Source organism: Prosopis cineraria, unplaced genomic scaffold (genome assembly GCF_029017545.1).
Source record: "Prosopis cineraria cultivar Desert tree isolate PC_DT_omini unplaced genomic scaffold, ASM2901754v1 PC1, whole genome shotgun sequence".
NCBI lineage: Eukaryota > Viridiplantae > Streptophyta > Magnoliopsida > Fabales > Fabaceae > Prosopis > Prosopis cineraria.
Window position 1 is genome coordinate 52,181,609 of NW_026555332.1, and position 21,465 is coordinate 52,203,073.

General features: G+C 36.5%; 5 protein-coding genes across 12 annotated transcripts; 2 read left to right on the forward strand and 3 right to left on the reverse strand.

Annotated features, from left to right (window-relative positions):
* The first annotated feature begins 1,895 nt into the window (after positions 1-1,895).
* On the forward strand, positions 1,896-2,999 carry LOC129302337 (uncharacterized). The gene is made up of 2 exons (XM_054941142.1): positions 1,896-1,904; positions 2,607-2,999. Exons 1-2 carry the CDS (start codon positions 1,896-1,898, stop codon positions 2,997-2,999), a joined length of 402 nt encoding a protein of 133 aa, XP_054797117.1.
* Positions 3,000-3,368: 369 nt separating this feature from the next.
* On the forward strand, positions 3,369-4,034 carry LOC129302343 (uncharacterized). The gene is made up of 3 exons (XM_054941156.1): positions 3,369-3,487; positions 3,593-3,683; positions 3,795-4,034. The coding sequence occupies exons 1-3, from the start codon at positions 3,369-3,371 to the stop codon at positions 4,032-4,034; spliced, it is 450 nt and encodes a 149-aa protein (XP_054797131.1).
* Positions 4,035-7,193: 3,159 nt separating this feature from the next.
* Positions 7,194-10,077, reverse strand: LOC129315940 (protein DETOXIFICATION 21-like). 7 transcript variants are annotated; one of them, XM_054960142.1, is made up of 9 exons: positions 9,644-10,077; positions 9,160-9,486; positions 8,945-9,002; positions 8,765-8,870; positions 8,584-8,640; positions 8,123-8,361; positions 7,872-7,990; positions 7,691-7,777; positions 7,194-7,580 (listed from the first exon to the last, which is right to left on the reverse strand). In XM_054960142.1, exons 1-9 carry the CDS (start codon positions 9,893-9,895, stop codon positions 7,503-7,505), a joined length of 1,323 nt encoding a protein of 440 aa, XP_054816117.1. In that variant the 5' UTR covers positions 9,896-10,077; the 3' UTR covers positions 7,194-7,502. The 7 variants fall into 7 exon arrangements, with proteins under 7 accessions (XP_054816117.1, XP_054816140.1, XP_054816109.1 ...); XM_054960165.1 differs by having other exon boundaries at positions 8,765-8,792; positions 9,644-10,076; XM_054960134.1 differs by having other exon boundaries at positions 8,123-8,238; positions 8,765-8,851; positions 8,945-9,486.
* A 2,379-nt stretch (positions 10,078-12,456) lies between these two features.
* Positions 12,457-17,821, reverse strand: LOC129314762 (uncharacterized). 2 transcript variants are annotated; one of them, XM_054958206.1, is made up of 2 exons: positions 15,693-17,821; positions 12,457-13,008 (listed from the first exon to the last, which is right to left on the reverse strand). In XM_054958206.1, the coding sequence occupies exons 1-2, from the start codon at positions 16,258-16,260 to the stop codon at positions 12,896-12,898; spliced, it is 681 nt and encodes a 226-aa protein (XP_054814181.1). In that variant the 5' UTR covers positions 16,261-17,821; the 3' UTR covers positions 12,457-12,895. The 2 variants fall into 2 exon arrangements, with proteins under 2 accessions (XP_054814181.1, XP_054814180.1); XM_054958205.1 differs by having other exon boundaries at positions 12,457-15,443.
* Positions 17,822-17,953: 132 nt separating this feature from the next.
* LOC129314746 (protein DETOXIFICATION 21-like) lies at positions 17,954-21,022 on the reverse strand. Its single transcript, XM_054958204.1, is given in 10 exon segments — positions 17,954-18,204; positions 18,334-18,420; positions 18,495-18,613; positions 18,702-18,857; positions 18,860-18,939; positions 19,031-19,087; positions 19,168-19,254; positions 19,445-19,983; positions 20,143-20,404; positions 20,893-21,022. Coding segments are annotated over 9 exon segments (1,434 nt in total). The 5' UTR covers positions 20,395-20,404; positions 20,893-21,022; the 3' UTR covers positions 17,954-18,147.
* Between the last annotated feature and the right edge of the window lie 443 nt (positions 21,023-21,465).

Consider the following 21,465-nt stretch of genomic DNA (forward strand, 5'->3'; position numbering starts at 1 on the left):
CGAGTTTATGGATTGGCTGCAAACTGTTGAACGAGTATTTGAATACAAGGAGATTCTAGATGCACAGAAAGTCAAAATTGTTGCCCTCAAACTCAAGAAACATGCTTCTATTTGGTGGGAAAACCTCAGACGGAAGCGAGAACGTGAGGGAAAGCGCAAGATTGAGACTTGGGAGAAAATGAAACGCCAGCTCACCAGGAAATTTTTACCAGATCATTACCACCAGGATAATTTTATCCAGTTGCAAAATCTTCGACAGAGATCTTTATCTATAGAAGAATATACTAGAGAGTTTGAACAACTCATGATGAAGTGTGATATTCAGGAGAAGGAGGAGCAAACAATAGCCCGGTACCTTACAGGCTTAAACACAGATATCAGTCGTCCAGTCCAGCTTCAACAATATTGGACCTTGGATGATGTCATCCGTCTGGCCGTGCGTGTTGAGAAGCAGATGCCCAAAAGATCCACTTTCCAACCTTCATCCTCTAGGAGTTATCCAGAAGGTCGTAAAGCAGAATTTCAGCAGACCAACTCTTCAAGCAAGCCACAACCTATGCTATGCACAAACCACCATCCAATGCTGTCAAGGAATCTGGTTCTAAAGCAATCAAACGCTTTAAATGCCAAGGATTTGGCCACATTGCTACGGACTGTCCTACACGAAGGGTTATCACCATTCGAGAAGGATCAGGGTATGAAGCACTTGAAGAAGATGAGGAAGACGCTGAGTTCTACGGCACTAATCCCGTATATGACGAGGAGGTCACACCTGCTGATCAAGGAGAAGCATTGGTGCTTAGACGAAGTCTGCATACAACAATAGTCAAAGAAGAACCTTGGCTATGACGCAACATTTTTCACACTCATTGCACGGCCCAAGGAAAAGTTTGTAATGTTATTATTGACAGTGGAAGCTGTGAAAATGTAGTATCTGACTACATGGTGGAGAAATTGAAGTTGCCAACACAAGATCATCCGCAACCTTACAAGCTTCACTGGCTCAACAAAGGGAATGAGGTAAAAGTTTCTAAATAATGCCTTGTGACCTTTTCTATTGGGAATCGATATTGTGATGAAGTTTTATGTGATGTTGTTCCTATGGATGCATGCCACCTTCTCTTGGGGAGGCCATGGCAATATGACCGACATGCTATACACAACGGGCGAGCGAACATTTATGCTTTTACGAAAGATGGTGTCAAGTTCACACTAGCGCCTTTACCACCCAATGAGATTAGCCAATCTTTAAGGGAATCTAGTGTTTCTAAGCCGTTAGTGTCTTTGTTGACTAAGAAGGAATTCAAGGTATCAAAATCCGAAGCCCAAATGATGAGCATTATTCTGGTGCTTGAGGTGAACGACGAGACGGCCAATCCACCTGGAGTCATTCCGTTATTGTCAAAATTTCCAGATGTAATATCCGATGAGATACCACCAGGGTTGCCTCCAATGCGAGACATACAGCATGCCATTGACTTCGTTCCAGAAGCAGTCATTCCTAATAAGCCTGCTTATAGGATGAGTCCTTAGGAACATGCCGAAGTCCAACGACAAGTTGAAGAGTTGTTGAAGAAAGGGTTAGTTCGAGAAAGTATCAGCCCTTGTGCTGTACCTATTCTTCTAGTACCTAAGAAGGATGGAAGTTGGAGAATGTGCATTGACTGTCGAGCCGTCAACAAGATCACTATTAAGTATCGGTTTTCGATACCTCGGCTTGATGATATGCTGGACCAATTGCATGGTGCCACTACTTTCTCCAAAATTGACCTTCGTAGTGGGTACCATCAAATCAGAATTCGGCCAGGAGATGAGTGGAAGATCTCTTTCAAGACCAGAGATGGCTTATACGAGTGGAATGTGATGCCTTTTGGGTTAACAAATTTATGCGCCTGATGAATCAGGTATTAAGACCCTTCATTAGTAAATTTGTTATTGTATACTTTGACGATATTCTTATTTACAGTAAGAATCAAGAGGAGCATTTAGATCACTTGCGGTAAGTTTTGCAAGCCTTGTGTGAGCAGAAGCTTTATGCAAATCTCAAGAAGTGCACCTTCCTCACCAACGAAGTTGTGTTCTTGGGTTACATCATTACCGCGGAAGGTGTTCGCGTTGATCCAAGCAAAGTTGCAGCCATTGACAGCTGGCCAATTCCAAAATCTATCCAGGAGGTTCGAAGCTTCCACGGATTAGCTTCTTTCTACAGGAGGTTCATCCATAATTTTAGCTCAATTGCCGCACCACTTACAGACTGCACTAAAGGAGAGAAGTTTCAGTGGACAGAGCAAACTCATAAAAGCTTTGAGGAGCTTAAGAAGAAGTTGACCGAAGCTCCAGTCCTAGCTCTTCCTAATTTTGACCAAGTATTTAAAGTTAGTTGTGATGCTTCTAACACCGGCATTGGTGCTGTCTTAAGCCAGGAAGGCTATCCCATTGCCTTTTTTAGTGAGAAGCTCAATGATGCCAAACTCAGATATTCTACCTATGACAAGGAATTCTATGCCATTGTCCGAGCTCTTCAATATTAGAGTCATTATCTCCTAAATAAAGAGTTCATACCTTTTTCGGATCATGAGGCTCTCAAGTATTTGAATTCCCAACAGAAGATCAGCCACAGACATGCTCGTTGGAGTGAACTCTTACAGTCTTATCCATTCCTTATCAAACATAAGGCTGGAACTCTGAACTCCGTAGCTGATGCCCTTAGTCGTCGTCATGTGCTACTTACAACACTGCAAACTAAGGTTGTTGGATTTGACCTTATCAAAGAGTTGTATCAGGATGATCCTGATTTCCGAGGAGTGTGGGAAGCAACCATAAATCAACCTTTCCACCAGTTTTACAGGCATGATGGTTTTTTATTTCGAGGTAAAACCCTCTGTATTCCACAGGGTCCCTTAAGAGAAGCCATAATTTGGGAAGCACATGACGGTGAATTAGCTGGACATTTTGGACGGGATAAAACAGTTGATCTAGTGAAGGAGAACTTTTACTAGCCTCGACTTGAACAAAATGTCAACAGGCATATACAAAGATGCAAAATTTGTCACTTGGCTAAATCCAAGGGTCAGAATACCGGACTATACATGCCTCTGCCAATTCCAGAAGCACCATGGGAAGATATAACTATGGATTTTGTTCTAGGTTTACCACGGACTCAAAGGTAAAAAGATTTTATCATGATAGTTGTGGATCGTTTATCAAAAATGGCCCATTTCATCCCATGCCAGAAGACCAATGATGCTGTTCAAGTAGCAGACTTGTACTTTAAGGAGATTGTGCGTCTTCATGGCATTCCTAAAACTATCACTTCTGATCGTGATGTGAAGTTTCTTAGCCACTTTTGGCGGACGCTATGGAAGAAGATGGGAACTAAGCTCCAATTTAGCAGTGCTAGTCATCCCCAGACAGATGGTCAAACTGAAGCTATAAATAGGATTCTTGGTAATCTTCTTCGCAGTTTCGTGGGGAAGAATTTGAAGCAGTGGGATCTTATTCTTGCTCAAGTTGAGTTTGCTTATAATAACTCTGTCAATCAAGCAACTGGGAAGTGTCCGTTTGAAGTTGTTTATGGCGCTCGTCCCCTTAGTCCACTAGACTTGAGCCCTTTACTTGATAAGCAGCAATACAGCTTTGATGCTGACCAAAGGGCTAAGGAAATTAAGAAGTTGCATGAGCAAGTCCACGAGCGAATCCAAAAGTAGAATTTGAGATACAAAGCTCAACATGACAAGCATCGAAGACAGCAGACTTTTAAGGTAGGAGATTTGGTTTGGATACATCTACGAAAGGAACGATTTCCTAAACAGCCAAACACCAAGTTGTCTCCAAGAGCTGATGGTCCGTTCAAGATAGTGCAAAGGATCAACAACAATGCTTACAAGGTGAAATTACCTGATTCTTATGGTGTATCTGCCACCTTCAATGTCGCTGATTTATCTCCATACATTGATGAAGATGATAAATTTGACTCGAGGGTGAGTTCTTCCCAACCCGAGGAGGATGAAATGGAAAGAGCAGAAACGAGTTGAAACGGAAGGCACACACACAATGAAGCAGAAAACGGGAGACACACATAATGGAGCATCATAAACTCTTTGTAACCGCCCCTTAATTTCTGTAACCCCCCTTTAAATTTGTATGGTTCAGTTTCACGAATTCTAGGATTATAAATAGGACCCTTGTGGCTGTGAAAGAGGCAGACTTGAAAGAATAAGAATTGCTTGTTGTTCATTCAGTTTCTGTGCCATGTCCTCACTCAGCAACACCCACTTCTCGCTCAACACTACCACGGGGACTCACACTCTCCTGTGCACGCCACTAGCACGCTCTCTCTTCGCTCGTTGATCACATTCAAGAATATGCCACTCACAGACGAAGCTGGGAAGATTGGAGGAGTGCACGTAGTCGAGAGTTTTTAAAAAGGGATGATGAAGAAAGGGAGTCGGGAATTGCAGAGAGAGGGAGGGAGAAGAGAGAGAGAGAGAGGATAAAAATATATATAAAAAGTAACGTAGGGTTCACAAGTAATATTTTAATAAAAATATTAAAAATTTAAAAAGTAGGATCCTCGCTAACAAATGTTAGACAAATTAATGTTAAAGTGTTGGGGAATGAATTTTTTAAGTTGAGGGATAAAAATGATCTCAAGTTAAATTTAAAGCTTTTAGTGATTCTTTACATATATTTGAGGGATAAAATTAATTCTTAACTTTTTAATTTATATTTTTTTTTTTCATTGGAGAAGAGAGGAGTTGTGTCTCTTGGGCAAAAATAAAATTATTTTAAGATGTAAGCACAATTATAAGCATATAATTTACTTCCCACCACACAATCACGAAGATATTTATGGACAAGTTAAGATGATAAAATAGGTGTCATCTTCTAGATCTTGACTCGTTTAACACGCATTGTACGTCGTCCAAAAAGATAAAATCATTTTTTTCATATGATTAATTCAGGCTTAGAAGGTTTTTGAGTGATCGTTAAGCAGTAAGCACACTCATTGTATCTAAGATGATCTGAGGAGTCCACATTTAAAACTGATTCGTACATTGGTGATGAGTTATAGACACAGAAGTATATATATAGCACACAATAGAAAGTCAGAGAAAAACACATCCACAAACACGTACACATTCTCTGCATATTAATTACAATAATCTGAAAATAAACTCCTTCAAAATGAAGAAGAAAAGGGAGAAAATTTTGCAGAACATACCTGAACCTCTTTCGCCAAACCGTACAGTAGCTAGAAGAAGAAGAATAGAGATGACAAGAGCAGGAAGACGACTATTCTGCCGTCAGAAATATCCAATTTAGATCAGTAGAAGATCACTAGATGCATGCCTATTCACACTATTTTGGACCTTCCCTTTTATTTCTTTTATAAAAATGTAAGCATTAAATATATTATTTTATTTTTATTTATTTGATTGTGAAGAAGTTGATTCAAAATGTCTGACTTTTTCTAATGAAAAGGATAAAAATAAATCTACTTTCTGGATAACAGTAATGGTTAAATTGAGTGAAAATAATAGAATACTCATCAAGGCTGTGATTGATTGAGTTTATTGAACCTTTTGAACAAAAAAGGTAAAACATTGGGGAGCTACTTCTATTTGAAGCCGAAAATGTTCAAATTTAAATTAAGGTAAAATATTAAGTACTAAATAATTGTAAAGAAAATTAAATATACTAACCAAAAACACCCGCTCGGTCAAAATAGTAGATGTATGTCAACATGCATATGTGCCCAAATCATAAGATAAAGGGGAAAGTGATTTATGGAAGCTGATACCTTGTATTATTATATTTATGCTTGCATTATATATTTGAAGAGAAAGAAACCAAACTTTTTTATAATGTATGAACAAACGAAAAATGAAAATTATGCTGTCTGATTCATCCAATTCTATTCATAACCAGATCAACGTGCCCCTTGCACGCTATTTTGGACCTTCCTTTTTGTTAAAAAAATGTATGCATTAAATATATTGTTAATGGTATTAATTGTAACAGTTTAAAAATAAAAAGTAATCATAAAATCATATTTAAAAATTACAATTATATGTCTTGTTAAGATTTTTATTTATTTTTAACTTAAATATGTAATTATGATAATGCACAATTCAATAAATTCTGTCATTTATATTTATTAACTCAGAAACTAAGACAAATAAAACAATTTAAACCATATTATTTCACAATATTAATATATTAATAATTTTAATCATACAAATTTCAACAATTTCAGTCACATGTTGACTAGGAAAAAAAATGAGGCCTAAAAGATTAACCTAAAACCTAATTCATTTTTAAAAATTTTATAATAATTAGGCCTCAAAATTCGTTTAAACAAAAATGTCTCATTTTCAAATTCAGCTCTCAAAAAAATAGAGTCCTCGAGAGATATAGAGCCTAAACGGTTAGTCTAAAATAGGTGCCTCTTATGCTACCCAATAAGATGTCAAATATGGTCCTTTTTCTCAAATAATTGCGGATGGTAATATCAGCCTTTAAACAGTTAAGTTATAATTTAAATGATTGATATTTTTTACATTTGAATTTTATTTTATTTTTTAATAAATACTACTTTCTCTAATCTTATTTATAAGATATTTTTAATATTTTTTATAACTAGAAAAAATTTTAAAATTCATTAGCTTTATCTAAAAATTTATTAAATTTTTAATTTTATCTCTATTAAATATATATTTTTAATAATATTTTTTCTGTTTCTAAGATTTAATGAAGGGTTAAAAAATTTATAATAAAAATTTAATAACATGTCTCATAGCATAAATAGAATTAAAAAAAAATATTTCTCTTCGGGGTGAAGAACAATTTATTAAAAGATGACACTTGAAAAATTGACACCTCTTGAATCAACCCCCCAGCTGTTTGACTTTTGATGGCTCAGATAACAAGTAAATATTTGCAAAGCCTCTCGTCCATTCCCATGGCTTCTGATCTTCTTTGTCAATTTTAAAACCATGTTATTGATACAATTTTCATTAACGAGAACAGATCTATACATCTACCGACCAGCTGGATTCAAATTCTCTCCTTACATTCTCTTCATACCTCTCTCCTATCCCATATCTGATATGATAGAAAATTAATAATCAACTGACATTAACATAACTGAAGGCTTCCAATGATAGGCAATTGACAAAAACAAAGGGAAGTTGAAACCACAAATTCCATAAGTTGCAAAGTGGGAGAACCGTTAGATCAAGGAAGTGGGATTTGGATGTCATAGATATTGGCTAGGAGATCAGATGTATGGAGAGGATGTAGAGACAAGACCTGGATAAGAAAAGCATCCACTTTATTTGGTGGGACTGGGATGTCACATGAGTATATGACACCACCATATACAGCAAAAGATTATCTCTAATATAATCTTTACCAAATACTGTACTACGCATCAAACTATGTGGACACTGCTTGCTCACATCATTAATGAAACACCCTCGTGCCTCTGTTTAAACTAATTATGCATTAGATGTGACCGTGTCTGTTTCTTCATCGTCCACAGAGTACCTATCAACGCGACGTCGAGCCAACAGGACCTATAGTCACGTGACACGCCATCATCTTTCACGTTTTGTTACAATTGTTTCTTCTACCCACAAAACATAGCAGTGCAGTTAAAGAGGTGAAAGTGCATCTATTCACATACCTGCTCGTCCCAATCAGTTTTACAAGTAATAATTGTTAGCACAATTGTCTGAACCAGTGTCCCAAACAACATCCCCATCCAGATACCCTGCAAATTAAAAGACTCATAGCAATAATAGATCTTCAAAAGGCTTAATCACATATCATGAGGAGGCTCGAAAGGAAAAAGCTTGGTCATGCACCTTGACTTGCAAATGAAGAACTTTACTGAGTACAACTCCAACCGGGATTCCTATGATGTAATAACACCCTATGTTCACATACGCCACGATGCTTTGCCATCCTGCTCCTACGGCAACCCCTGTTCAAATATTCAACTGATCACATCATCTGTTCATTAACTGATCCAATACAATCCTAAACTTATAACTACAGTATTGATCAACTGTTAAATAAACTATCAGGAAACAGGTATAAAACGCTATGAACGTACCAGAAAGAACAGGTTGAACACTGTTTAACAATATAGAGAATGCAAGCAAAGGTGACAAGTCTCCAACTGCAACGGCCACTTGTTGATTCGTAGTGAATATGTAGGCAAGTCTCTCCCTGTAGAACAAGAAGAATAAGAACAGAATGAACCCTATCGTGAATGATGTCGCCACCGTCACTACTATTGAGAGCTTCGCAGCCTTGGAGCTCCCTCTCCCAAGCTCATTTGACACTCTAACGCTGCATATTTATATTTAAACATATCTAGTCAACCTTCTGCATTTAGACATGTGATAACAATAGCTGCTTCTTTCAAGCACACATTTATGACTAGTTCGTGGCAGCAGTTTTCATTTGGTAGGTAATAATAAAATGACAATTATTGAGGGATACAATACTTAATGACTTGGTCAACAACAGAGATATAAAACAAAGAAAGAAAGAAAGAAAGGGTGTCATTACCTAGCTGCAGCCAGAAAACCAAAGGCTATCATCATTTCCCATCCATTGATGTTGAGACTGAAAGAATTAAAGATTTCATCTTTGGAGAGTGAAAAGAGTATCTACCAGTCATTCATGCAACCAGCTCAACATGCATAAACAAGGACCAGAGTATACCAAAATGATTCATCAGAATGCTTACCATATAGAAAGAGCGTCAATTTCAACCTCTGCATTTTTCATGCTACCGGTTAATAGAACTAATATTGTGTTATACCAGAGCTCTAGACTGCAGAAATTAAGAAAACCTAAATCCTATTAACTGTTATAATTCATTTCGAAAAACAATCAAACCAACCCACTGGTTCACATATACACTCACCACAGCATGACACCTGATGAAAGAGAGAGCTTGACCACAGGCCCCAGATCTTTGAAGGCTAAAATGGAGAAGCCATTCCACGTTTCATGACACCAACCACATGTCACAAATATAAATTGGCCAATGTTAGGTATCCAATATGCAAGAATTGTTGAAATCATTGCACCAGGTATCCCAAGCTTGTATTTGATAGTCAAAAGCCACGACAAGCATACATGAATTGTGATGGAGAAAGCAGCCAAGAATGATATAACAACGTTCTTGCTTTGAGACTGCAGGAATGTCTGGAAGGTGAACGACAAAACATAGGCGAAAATGACAGCGATGGACCAGAGTGAAATAGTTCCTGCCACATCCGCAATGCTGTCATCTTGACCCAGCATCTTCATAATCGGACTGGTGAAGAAGAACAGGGGAAGAAGAAGAAGACTGGTGAAGTACAAGACTATCCATGATCGTTGCAGGTACACACCCATCATGCCATATCTCCTGGCACCATATGCTTGGCCACATAGAGTTGACAAAGCACTGGCCATTCCGAACTAAATTTAAAGAGAAATTTATCAGACAGGTGATCAATACTGTCATGTCATTCCAAGAATATTGGAGAAATCATTTGGAAAATAAATCAAAGATGAAGAAAGGAAGTGAATTTAGGAAAGCGCGCGCGCGCGCGCACACGCACACACACACACCCACCAGAATACCATTGGCGAATCTGATAAGAACAGTGAAGACAAGGGCAAAGGCAGCGAGCTCCTTGGAGCCAATATGACCAACAAAGGCCTGGCTCGTAACATTGATGCCAAAGGTGGAGGCTCGAGTGAATATGGCTGGAGCTGCTACTACCCACATCACTTTACTCTCCTGCCATACCCTTTTTATCAGAGGTAGCTCATCTTCTTCTGGAGATATTTCTTCCCTGAGCAGCTTTCTTGCAGATTCTTCCATCTTTGCGAGCAAAGCAAGCTTTTGTTAATTTGTTGTGTTTTCCCACTCAATATTGAGGCATAGGGTGTTTTTCATAAGCATATATATGTTTTCTGTTCTGGCCGGGAACTAATGAAAGAAAAATTGATCACGAACACTTGTGGGGAAGAAAGGGAAAACAAATTGCGCCAGTCCTCTTCCGACTTCCGTAACTAAATAAAGCACCCCACTTGGCAGCTAGCTGAGCTTCACTCACAGAAAACTAACCAGTTAGGTGTTATGGTGATGAGAGTGGTTAGTGAGAGGAGGTCTAGTTTGAATTGACTTCCCTATTTTTAAACTTGACGTTAATTTCATTAGCCGTTGATGAGTGGATGACAAAAATTGCTCTTTCATTCTTCGATATTAGAACTATTTTTCGTGGATTCGCTTGTAAAATTATTAGTTTTTTTAAAGCTGACATTAGCCCTCGTCATAAAATAATCACGAACGTGAGTCAGTAATGATCGGCTTTTAATTAATGTAATTTAACCCCCAAAATATCTGATCAAATATTCAAACTACGATATGTAGTATAGGCGTATGGTCCATGCATAATTTGAGTGGTGATCACTTATCACATGTCATAATAAAAAGTATGTAAAACATAATTTTTTATTCATACACTTTACTTATAATTATTATTGATTCTTACATTATTTTTTATATTTTAAATTTTTATAATTTTTTATTTTTGGTATTCTATATCTCTTCATGATTTTTATACTTTATTCATGAAGAAACCTAAAAAATTTAAAATAATAATGTAAGGACTTAAAATATTAAAAAAATATTAAAATTAATAATAAAATATGAATGAAATACGAGAATTTAAAATTATATTTTTTTAAAAAAAGTAAGAGAAAAATTAATATATCATAACTTACCACTGTAAGAGAGAGGAGTTACAGCTCTCTCTAATGCACTGTAGGTTTTTAATTTTTTATTTTTACATGTTCTAAAATATAAGTTATTAGATAGTTTTTATAATTTCTTTTAACATATTCATACTTTATTTATTATTTTTTTTAAAAAAAATAGTCCAATAAAATTTTAAAACTAAAGTATATATTTAATCATTTAATTTTATATATTTTATTTTGGCTTATTAATTTTATAAAATACCTGTTAATTTTTTAATCCTAGCATTGTTATTTCATAACAAAAAATCCCTTCATATAAGTTTTAAATATTGACAAAAATATTTTCAAAAAATGACATTAAATTTATTTTTAAAAAATAACAATAATTGACACAAAAAATAATTATTTAAAATTAACGATGTTAGGATTAGAATATTGAAAAGATATTTTTATAAACTTAAGGGACCAAACTACAATCTTATATAAAATTAAATGACCAAAATTATGCTTTAATCAAATTTTAGTTATCATTATTACAACACTTATATAAAATATTTAATGATAGTTTTTTTTAGAATAATAAAATAATTGCCAATTTGTAAATAGGAAGGGACACACACACACTTCCTTTGTTTTTTCTTGTTAAAGAAACTACTACTTTTCAATTGTATATTTTTATAAGTAAAATTATTCATTTCAATAAATATTTATTACACATTCTCTAAATTATTTATTATAATTTATACTAATAAAAAACAATTAATATATTCTTATGTTGATTAATATAGAATATTCTAGTCTAATTTTTTTATTTTCATATATAATTATTTTAGTTAACATATTTTATTAAATTGTATGATACTCCCTTCATTTTTTATTGTTAGATAAACTATCATTTTTTTTTATTTTTTTATATAAGAAAAATTACTTATTTCAATAAGTATTTATTACACATTTTTTAAATCACCCCTCATAATTTACATGAATGAGAAATAATTAATGTATGTTTATGTTAATTAATATAGGGTATTTTAATCTAATTTTGTTATTTTTAAATATAATTATTATGGTTAATCAACTTTCTTAAATAATATAATATAATTTTTGTTATATATATATATATATAAACGAACGGAGTATATATAAATAATAAGAGGGTTTAAATCCTCCGCTCCTCTCCGCTATTATTTAAATGAATGCTTGAGCCCCAAGGTAAAAAAGATGAAATTGCAGGAAGCACTTGAAATAGGATTTCTTCTTGCGCTTCTTGCTGGATGATCAGGCTACGAAAAGTCAAGCACCCTTCGCTCTTGTCGTATCTGTTGCCTGACTTTTCTACATTTTTTTATGTCAATTACCTTCTTTTTTTTTTTTTTGAAGGAGCTCATTTTTACACGATATATGATTAGAAATTAATACACATGTACACACTAGCATATTTATATTGCGAGAAAAAATAATTTTAATAAAATAAAACATGATAGAAAATTTTAAACTCTTTCCACAGTCACCAAAATTTAGATTTTGGAATATTTTAATATATTATTTTAAAAAACAATTCCAAAGACATGTTTTAATTCAATGTTAACAAAGAAAAATGGATCTTGGGAAGCAACCGAGAGTACCCCTAGAACTTTGATCTAGACCAAAAATGGAAACTGTTAGATTGGATGTCGACGATTCTGTGAGGAATAGAGTTAAGAAATGTGGACGGTTATACAATAGAAATAGAAATAGACGAACCAATAAAATGGATGAAAGTTTTGAATATAATATGCAGAAAGCAACTCAGAATAGTCTATAAAATGCAACATCCAGAATATGATAATTATTGAGTAACGAAACATGAAAAAACAGGGTGAATTTTAGTAGTGGTGGGTAATTCAAGCTTGTAAGCAGCAGAACCAATTTTTTGGACTACAGGGAATGGTCCAAAATATTTCAAGGCCAGCTTTTGATATTTTCATAGTGCTACCGAATGCTGATGATAAGGTTGAAGCTTCACAAAAACCAGATCACCTTCAGTAAAATGCACCTCAGATCGTTTTCAATTTGCATTTTTCTTCATCCGATTCTGAGCCTTCAGTAGATTTGCCTTGAGTGTGACAATGATTTCATCTCATTTTGGGAGTTGCTGGTATAAATCAGCAGGCAAGTCATTTGAAATAGTGGTAGGAAGTAAGGTTGGAGGTTCCCTCCCATATACAGCTTTAAAGGGAGACATGTTAATGGCTGTATGAAAAGCAATGTTATAAGAAAACTCTACCCATGGTAAAAAAATCAAGCCATTGTTTTGGACAATCAAATACAAAACAACGAAGATACATTTCAAGACACTTGTTCAATACTTCTGACTGGCCATCCGTTTGTGGATGGTAGGAGGAACTCAAATGCAACTTGGCCCCATTCAGTCTAGTCAAATGTTGCCAAAGAGAGCTAACAAAAACCTTGTCACGATCTAAAACAATGGTACGAGGAAAACCATGTAGCTTAACCACATTTTGAATGAAGGATTCAGCAACAATCTGAGCTGAATAATTCTATCTAAGAGGTAAGAAGTGAGCATATTTAGATAAACGATCAACAACTACAAAGATAACTGAGTAACCTAATTAAGTGATGAAATCCATTACAATATCTTCCCAAATCTTATTAGGGATAGGTAGAGGTGATAATAAGCCTGCTGGGGATGTGTAAAGGTGCTTGGCCTGTTGACACACACTACAAGGTCGTACAAATGTTTGCACATCTCGGCGCATTCTCGGCCAATAAAATAGAGTCGCAATGCGTTTAAAGGCACGTAACTCCCCTGCATGTCCTCCCACAATTGAAGAGTGATACTCAAGTAGTAACCGATTAATCAACTCAAAACAATCATAAGGAACAACCAAACGTCCTTTCCAAAACAAGAATGAATCTTTAACAGAAAATCCAATCATTGCACTAGGATCTTGTTCAAAACGTGCAACCTGTTCTTGTATGTGTTAGGACACTCGAGCTGCTTGACAAATGTCATTAATTAGTGTGGATTGAACCTGAACCAAACTCATACAAGTGACCCTGGATAATGCATCAGCAGCAAGATTAGTTTTTCCAGATTTGTATTCAATAGAAAAACTATATCCCATCAATTTTGGAAGGTATTGTTCCTGTTCCGGAAGTTTGTATAACTTGACCCTGCAAGTGTTTCAAGCTTTCTTGGTCGGTCCGGATGATGAAGTGATTACCAACAAGTAATGGCAAAACTTAAATACAGCTTGGGTGATGGCATAAAGTTCTCTAACATAAGCGGACTGAGCTTGCATCCGATGTGAGATTTGCTTAGAAAAATATGCAACAGGATGTCCATCTTGACTTAAGACAGCTCCTATGCCATATCCCGATGCATCAGTCTCTAGTATAAAAGTTTGGCAAATTCAGGCAAAGCTAGAGTAGGTGCTTTAGTGAAAGCCAGCTTAAGTTAGTCAAACGCATTTTGAGCCTCCATAGACCAATTAAAAGCATCTTTCTGTAATAATTGTGTCAAGAGGTTGCGTAATATGAGCATATTGCTTAATAAATCACCTATAATATCCTGAAAGCCCCAAGAAACCCCGTAATTAAGTCACATTTTTTGGAGTAGGCCACTGCTGTACAATTCTGACCTTAAAAGGATCCATAGTCACTCCACTGCCTGATATTACATGTCCCAAGTATTTTACTTGTATTCTTCCAAATGAACACTTAGTCATTTTTGCAAATAACTTATATGTATGCATCACCTCAAGCACCCTTTCCATATGTTCTAGGTGTTGAGCTCAAGAGGTGCTATAGATAAGCATATCATCAAAGAAAATCAATACAAACTTATGTAAGAAAGGCTGCAAGATTGAATTTATGAGTGCCTGGAATGTTGCAGGAGCCTTGGTGAGCCTGAAAGGCATCACAAGCCATTCGTATAAGCCTTGGTGAGTACAAAAGGCAGTCTTTTCTCTATCCTTTGCATTTATAAGCACTTGATGATATCCTGATTGTAAATCGAGCTTAGAATAATATTTGGATCCACCTAATTCATCCAAGAGTTCATCTACTGTAGGCATCGAGAAAGAATCTTTTATTGTCACTACATTTAATGCTCTGTAGTCCACGCAAAAATGCCATGTTTCGTCTTTCTTTTTCACCAGAATCACTGGGGCAGAGAAGAGACTATTACTTGGCTGTATCAATCCTTCATTTAGTAATGCTGCCACCATTTTTTCCATCTCAGCTGAAGGGATACCTGTAAGGCCTTACTTTAACTAGTCCTGTCCCTTCAACTAACTGAATCCGGTGTTCTTGGGCTCGTTTAGGGGGAGGTCCGTGGGGTTTTTCAAATATTGGTTGATATTTCTGTAGCAACTCTTTCATCTCGTTAGGAATTTCTTCCTCAATCTTCAAATCACTGGTCTCGGGTTCAGTCTTAACTTCCAACTGCAACAAGTAGTATTCTGAGATAGCACTCATGTTCACTCATCATTGGAACTGGTGTAGTTTTGCCTGTGAGACAGTAGGACCTTGCTTTCCTAACAAGGTTAAGAAATCATCACCATTACAACATTTTATATAAGATTGCCCCACTGTGTAATCAGCAACATGAGGACCCAAGGTAGCTAACCATAATGCTCCAATCACCACATCTGCGCCAGCCACTGATAATACAAAAGCAGGAAAAGCAATAATGTGTCCCTAGATTTAAACTTGTAATTTCCTTATCAAACGTTCCCCCTTCATGGCATACCCATCCCCTACCATAACCCGTACATTCTCAGCTAATTCAATGGGTAAATTTAGATGTTGTACAATACGGGGATGTATAAAGCTATCGAAACTACCCCCATCAAGCAAAACCTGAACCTTTGTGCCCTTAATAAGCCCTTCAAAGCGAATAGTAGCCTTACCCGGTTTTCCTTGGCAGGCTTGCAGTGATAAATGGTGTATGGTCAGTTCTTCATTATCATCCTTCGACCCTTCGCTCTTCTGTCCTCCTGGGTCATCTTTCGGAGCCCTATCCTCACATTCAATTAACATGTATTGCTTATTGGGACACCTATGACTTAGTGAAAATTTGGCGTCGCAAGTATAACACAATCCCTTCTCCCTTTTAATCATCATCTCGGCTGGACTCATCTTCTTCAAATTGTTCAATGATTTCATCACAGGGGTGGCTAACAATGGGGGTAGAGTACTCTTCATTCCCGAACTCAAAGCATTACTCATAGACGCTGCAATGGAATTTCCCCCTATTTCTTGTGAATTTTCGATGGTATTCATACCACCCTTTGACTTTGACGGCACTGAGAATATATCTCTCTTTGAATCATAAAATTTTGCTAGCCCAACCGCTAACTGTAGATTCAGGGGCGAATGAGTGATTGCCTCCCTCCGAATATCTGGCTTCAGACCACTGATGAATAAATCAAGTAAGGCTTCATTGGTCACTCCTTCAGTCCGATTTGCTAAAGTCATGAATTCAAGATAAAAATCATCTACAATTCCTGTTTGCACTAGTCTAAACAACTTGGCCTTGGGCTGCTCGTATGGAGATGGCCCAAACTCTTTTTCCACAGCCTTCACGAGTAAAGTCCAATTAGTGATCACATGGATTTTTTATAGCATCTAGAACCATGGTATGACAATCCCCTCAAAATTAATGGCAGCCAATATGACTCTCTGTAAATCTGGGGTCTCACAAAAAGCAAAGTACTGCTCTGCATGGAAGATCTAATGTAATGGGTCAGAACCATCAAATTTTGGGAAATCAACCTTTACTTGTGGCATCACATTAGAAAAATAGCCTCTATCATTTGCTTCTACCTTTCCCCCTGATTTAACTAAAGACTGAAGCCCTTCAATCGTTCGGTTTTGCATGTCCATGTTTTTGCTGAAGGTTTCTATGGCATTTTCTACGATTGCAAACTTACAGCGAACTCCTTGGTGGTAGCTGTAGCGTGGGGAGCTTTTGTCAAGGTTTCAATGGCCGTCTCAATCTTGCTTAATCTCAAGTCAGAGTTGGATTCCATCAACTCCATTTTAGCATTATATTCTACCTGCATGCGTTCAATGTTATCACTTAAAGTTTTCACATCAGCTTAAAGATCCTTGAAGTGACTTGTGCCATCTCTCAATGAGAGCACCAAAATTGTTATACACTATAAGTAGAAACGAACAAACCAATAAAATGGATGAAAGTTCTGAATATATTATGCAGAAAGCAACTCAGAATAGTCTGTAAAATGCGATATCCAGAATATGATAATTCATAAGCATAATCTCAGCATAACAGAATTGCAGAAAACAAATCAGGGAAAAGGAAGCAGAAACAACCACAAGTGGTCTAGGAAGAAAGTAATGAGAGAGACAAACTCATAAAACCGCACACCCCCTATTCTGTCATAACAGAATATATTTGTTCACTCTCTTCTCAGCTTCCAAGTGGCACGCCTTACTCGAGTGCCTCTGCGTAAGCCTCCCTTCCTTGTGGTCCCCTCAAGTCTATCGTCTGGTATTGCTGTATGAGTCTTTGCTGTATGGGTTAGAGACTGAGATGCTAATTGGGTATATGGCTTCAGCATTTGTGTCGATCATTATCCTGTTGCTGTGACAGAATTACTAGCAATTGTTCATGGTCTTCTTTTGTGCTGGGAGAAAGGAATGCGAAATCTCAACGTTTTCCTATGCTGATGCATTGAATCTACTATTTCATTACAACAATGATCAACATCCATTTTTTGATATTATTTCTGAGCTCATATACTTTTGTGTAGGGACTAGAATATTTCTTTCAATCTTATATTTAGGGAAGCTAACTACTATGCTTATTTTTTGGCTAAGTTTGCTTGTGATAGAATAGGTGAATTTCATATTTTTGATCAACCACCACCATTTTTGTGTAAAGGTGGTGGATGATGAAAAGAGATTATCCAGTTAGGTTAGTTTTTATTTTGCTGTTTTTGTGGCTCTGTTTCTCCTTGTTATTCAAAAAAAAAAAAAAACCGTATCAAATTTCTGGTTCAGCTAAAATAAGAATTTGGTTTGGTTAGGTTTTTAAAATTAATCTATTCGGCTTCATAACCAGAAAACCGATTGCTTACTCCTACTTGTGGTCAGGATTTAAATGTCTTTTAAAATAAAACAAACAAAAAGACAAACAAAGCGGAGATGATAAATAGCTTTACTTCATTGTTGAATCCGTCCACGGTACATAAAATAATCACCCGGTCCAATTAAGCCCACTTCTTACCGGACCCACGGTGGACTGACCCAAATGAGCTGGATTAAGCCCACTACCCGTGAGACAAACTACTTTATGAAGCCACGGCGACTGACCCTAGTGGGCTAGGCAAATCTGCCATTCTATTCTTCAGCGTCCGCCATAGCCCACTTCTTGACACGACTCCTGGCAATCTCTACCTGTGCATTATCATGTAAACACTATCTCAATTTTTGCTACGAATTCATTAAGTCAACTTGAAAAATTAAAATTTACAAATGATGCGGACCGAGTATGAAAAGAAAACGATATATAGAAGAATCCAATACCTGCTTGTCCCAATCAGTTCTGTATGTGATGATGATGAGCACCACAGTTTGAACAAATGTTCCAAATAACATTCCTATCCAAATACCCTGCAAACCACAGCAAATAATATATTCCTTTTCTGGGAAGACAAAGTATATCGTATCATCAAATGATAGCTTACCTTCACTTGCAGATGGATGATTTTACCGAGCAGAACTCCAACAGGGATCCCGATCAGATAATAACAGCCTATGTTTACATATGCTACAATGCTTTGCCAACCAGCTCCAATAGAAACTCCTTTTAACCAACAAGAAAAGAAAGGTATAGAAAAGTGATAAACCCCACTTCTTCATATGCAACTGAATGGGAAGGATGAAGATATTACCAGAGAGAACAGGTTGGATGCTGTTCAACAACATGGAGAAAGCGAGCAAAGGTGACAAGTCCCCAACTGCAGCAGCCACCTCAGGGTTTGGAGTGAATATGTAAGCAAGTCTCTCCCTCAAGAACAGGAACGCTAAGAATAGAATGAACCCTATTCCAAAGATGTTATCACTGTCACCACTATGGCAAATTTTGCATCCCTTGAACTCCCTCTACCTAGCTCATTTGACACTCGCACACTGCAAATCAATCAACATTCAGTCTCTTTTATATATGATTTCTTAAGCTGATTAGAATACTTCAACCTTTTTATAATTGTCAATGAAGTACCTGGCAGCAGCGAAGAATCCAAGCGCGATCATCATTTCCCATCCATTGATGTTGAGGCTGCAAAAGAATGGTGTTAGTTTTACAGAGCAATCAAACATTGGAATTAAGAAGGAAAACTACCAGTAGAGTTTGATTACCAAATGGACAGAGCATCAATGGCGACCTTGGCATTTTTCAAGTTCCCAGTTAGAAGTACCAAAATTGTGTTGTACCATAACTCAAGACTGTAAAACAAATAAACAATCATAAGTAACTCAATGCTAGTCATCAGTTAATTAGTAGTTACCATAACTCAAGACTGTAAAACAAATAAACAATCATAAGTAACTCAATGCTAGTCATCAGTTAATCAGCAGTTCATTGGCTCTGCATTATCTTAAAGATTGATGGTGTAAAAAATACAAGTGTCTTTACCACAACATTGCTCCAGAAGAAAGGGAAAGCTTGATTATAGGCCAGAGATCTTTGAAAGCCAAAAATGAGAAGCCCTTCCATGTATCAGGGCATTTGAGCACGACAAACATGAGCTGACCTATGTTGGGAATCCAATATGCCAGAAGGGTTGATATCATTGCCCCATTGAGTCCTAACTTATACTTAACAGTCAAAAGCCATGACAGAAAAATGTGAATTCCAATTGAGAATGCTGCAAGGTAGGCGATGATCATGTTCTTGCTCTGCGCTTGCAGGAACATCTGGCAGGTGAATGACACGATGAAAGCAAATATCACACCTATTGCCCACAGAGAAATGCTCCCTGCTACCTCCGCAATACTTTTATCTTGACCTAAAAACTCCAGAATTGGGGCGGTGAAGATGAAAATGGGAAGCATGATGAGTGAGGTCAAGAACAACACTATCCACGATCTTTGAAGATATATTCCTAGCATCTCATACTGTTTAGCTCCATATGCTTGCCCACACAGAGTCTCCAACGCACTTGCCATCCCCAGCTGCATCAACAATAGTTCTGATTCTAAAATTTTGATCTCAACATAAATTTCAACTCAAAAGTACCAAGTGGTATAACTAGCAGACTCCATAACCGCATGCATGATAAGCAAATCTAAATTAGATTCTGAAGAAAAGAAAAGGGAGAGAAGGGTACTTACCAATACACCGTTTGCGAACCTGATGAGGACAGTCATGACAATGGCGTAGGCAGCAAGTTCAATGGAGCCAATATGGCCAATGAAGGCTTGGCTGACTACTTGTATGCCAAAGGTGGAGAATCTGGTGAATATGGCAGGCCCTGCCACCACCCACATTTTCTTGCTTTCATTATACACCTTTTTCCCAAGTGTCTCTTCTTCCTCTCTATCTCCTTGCCTCTGCAAGAGCCTCTCCTTCAACTCGTCTCCCATTAGCACCACTCTTAAAGAGATGCACATTAAGCAGTTCGTTCATCAGCTAAAAAAGCCGCGAGAAGACGAAACCATTTGGATTTTTAAGGGTAATTTCATAACTCACGTTGAGATTCCCAATTTAAAATTGACAGGTAATATTCAGTATGCTCTAAAAGCAAAGGGTCAAAATCCGGCCGAGGCCTCTTCGGCCAAGAGCCTAGCCATTTGAAAAATTTAGCCGCCCTAAGTTTCCGTGTAACCATACTGAGATCACAAGCATATATGAAGGATGGAGACAATCAAAACAAGTGTACGTTTTACAAAAACCGCACACACATCCTGTCGCTGATATGCTGCGTCTTAACTTTATGCAGGGGGGAATTTCTGCCCCAGCTCTAAAGCGCTATAGAGAATAGTTATAACAGAGAAGACAGTGTGGACATGAGTGTGCGCGTGCATGTGGAATGCGTATTCAACGGAGGGATGAAGAGAAGGAAAAGAAGAGAAGCTACTTACCGGAAGGAAGACGAGGGAGGGTAACGAGAGGTGTGCAGAGCGAGTAGCAGTGACGGAGACGCAAAAGAAACAGGGGAATAAACGCCACGGCGTGCCTTTATCAGAGGCCAGCTCTTTGGTCGAGGACCAGACAAACTTAGAGTCGAGAATAAGGTTATATTTAAATAAGAATTTAAGTTTTAAAAATTAAATTTTTTAAGAATAATTAAATTTAAAAATATAATTTTAATAAACTTTATAAAAAAAATTTAAACTGAGGTAACCTTTTAAACTTTATTATATTATTTATTTTTATGAAACATGAGTTTAAAATTAAAAAGAATTTACTCGTCTGAAATATTAATCTTACAAGTATTATATTATTATTAATTTTAATTTATTTTAAAATTAATTTAATATAATTTAATAAATATTAGTGTACAATATAAAATTTATAATATTTTTTACTTTTATATAATTATTATGTTTGTGCACTTATAAAAAATAAACTGTATTTTAATCAAAATTTGAATTTTATTATCAAAACTTTAATTGTGTGTTGTTTAATTTTTAAAAATTATGAGTATTTTGACT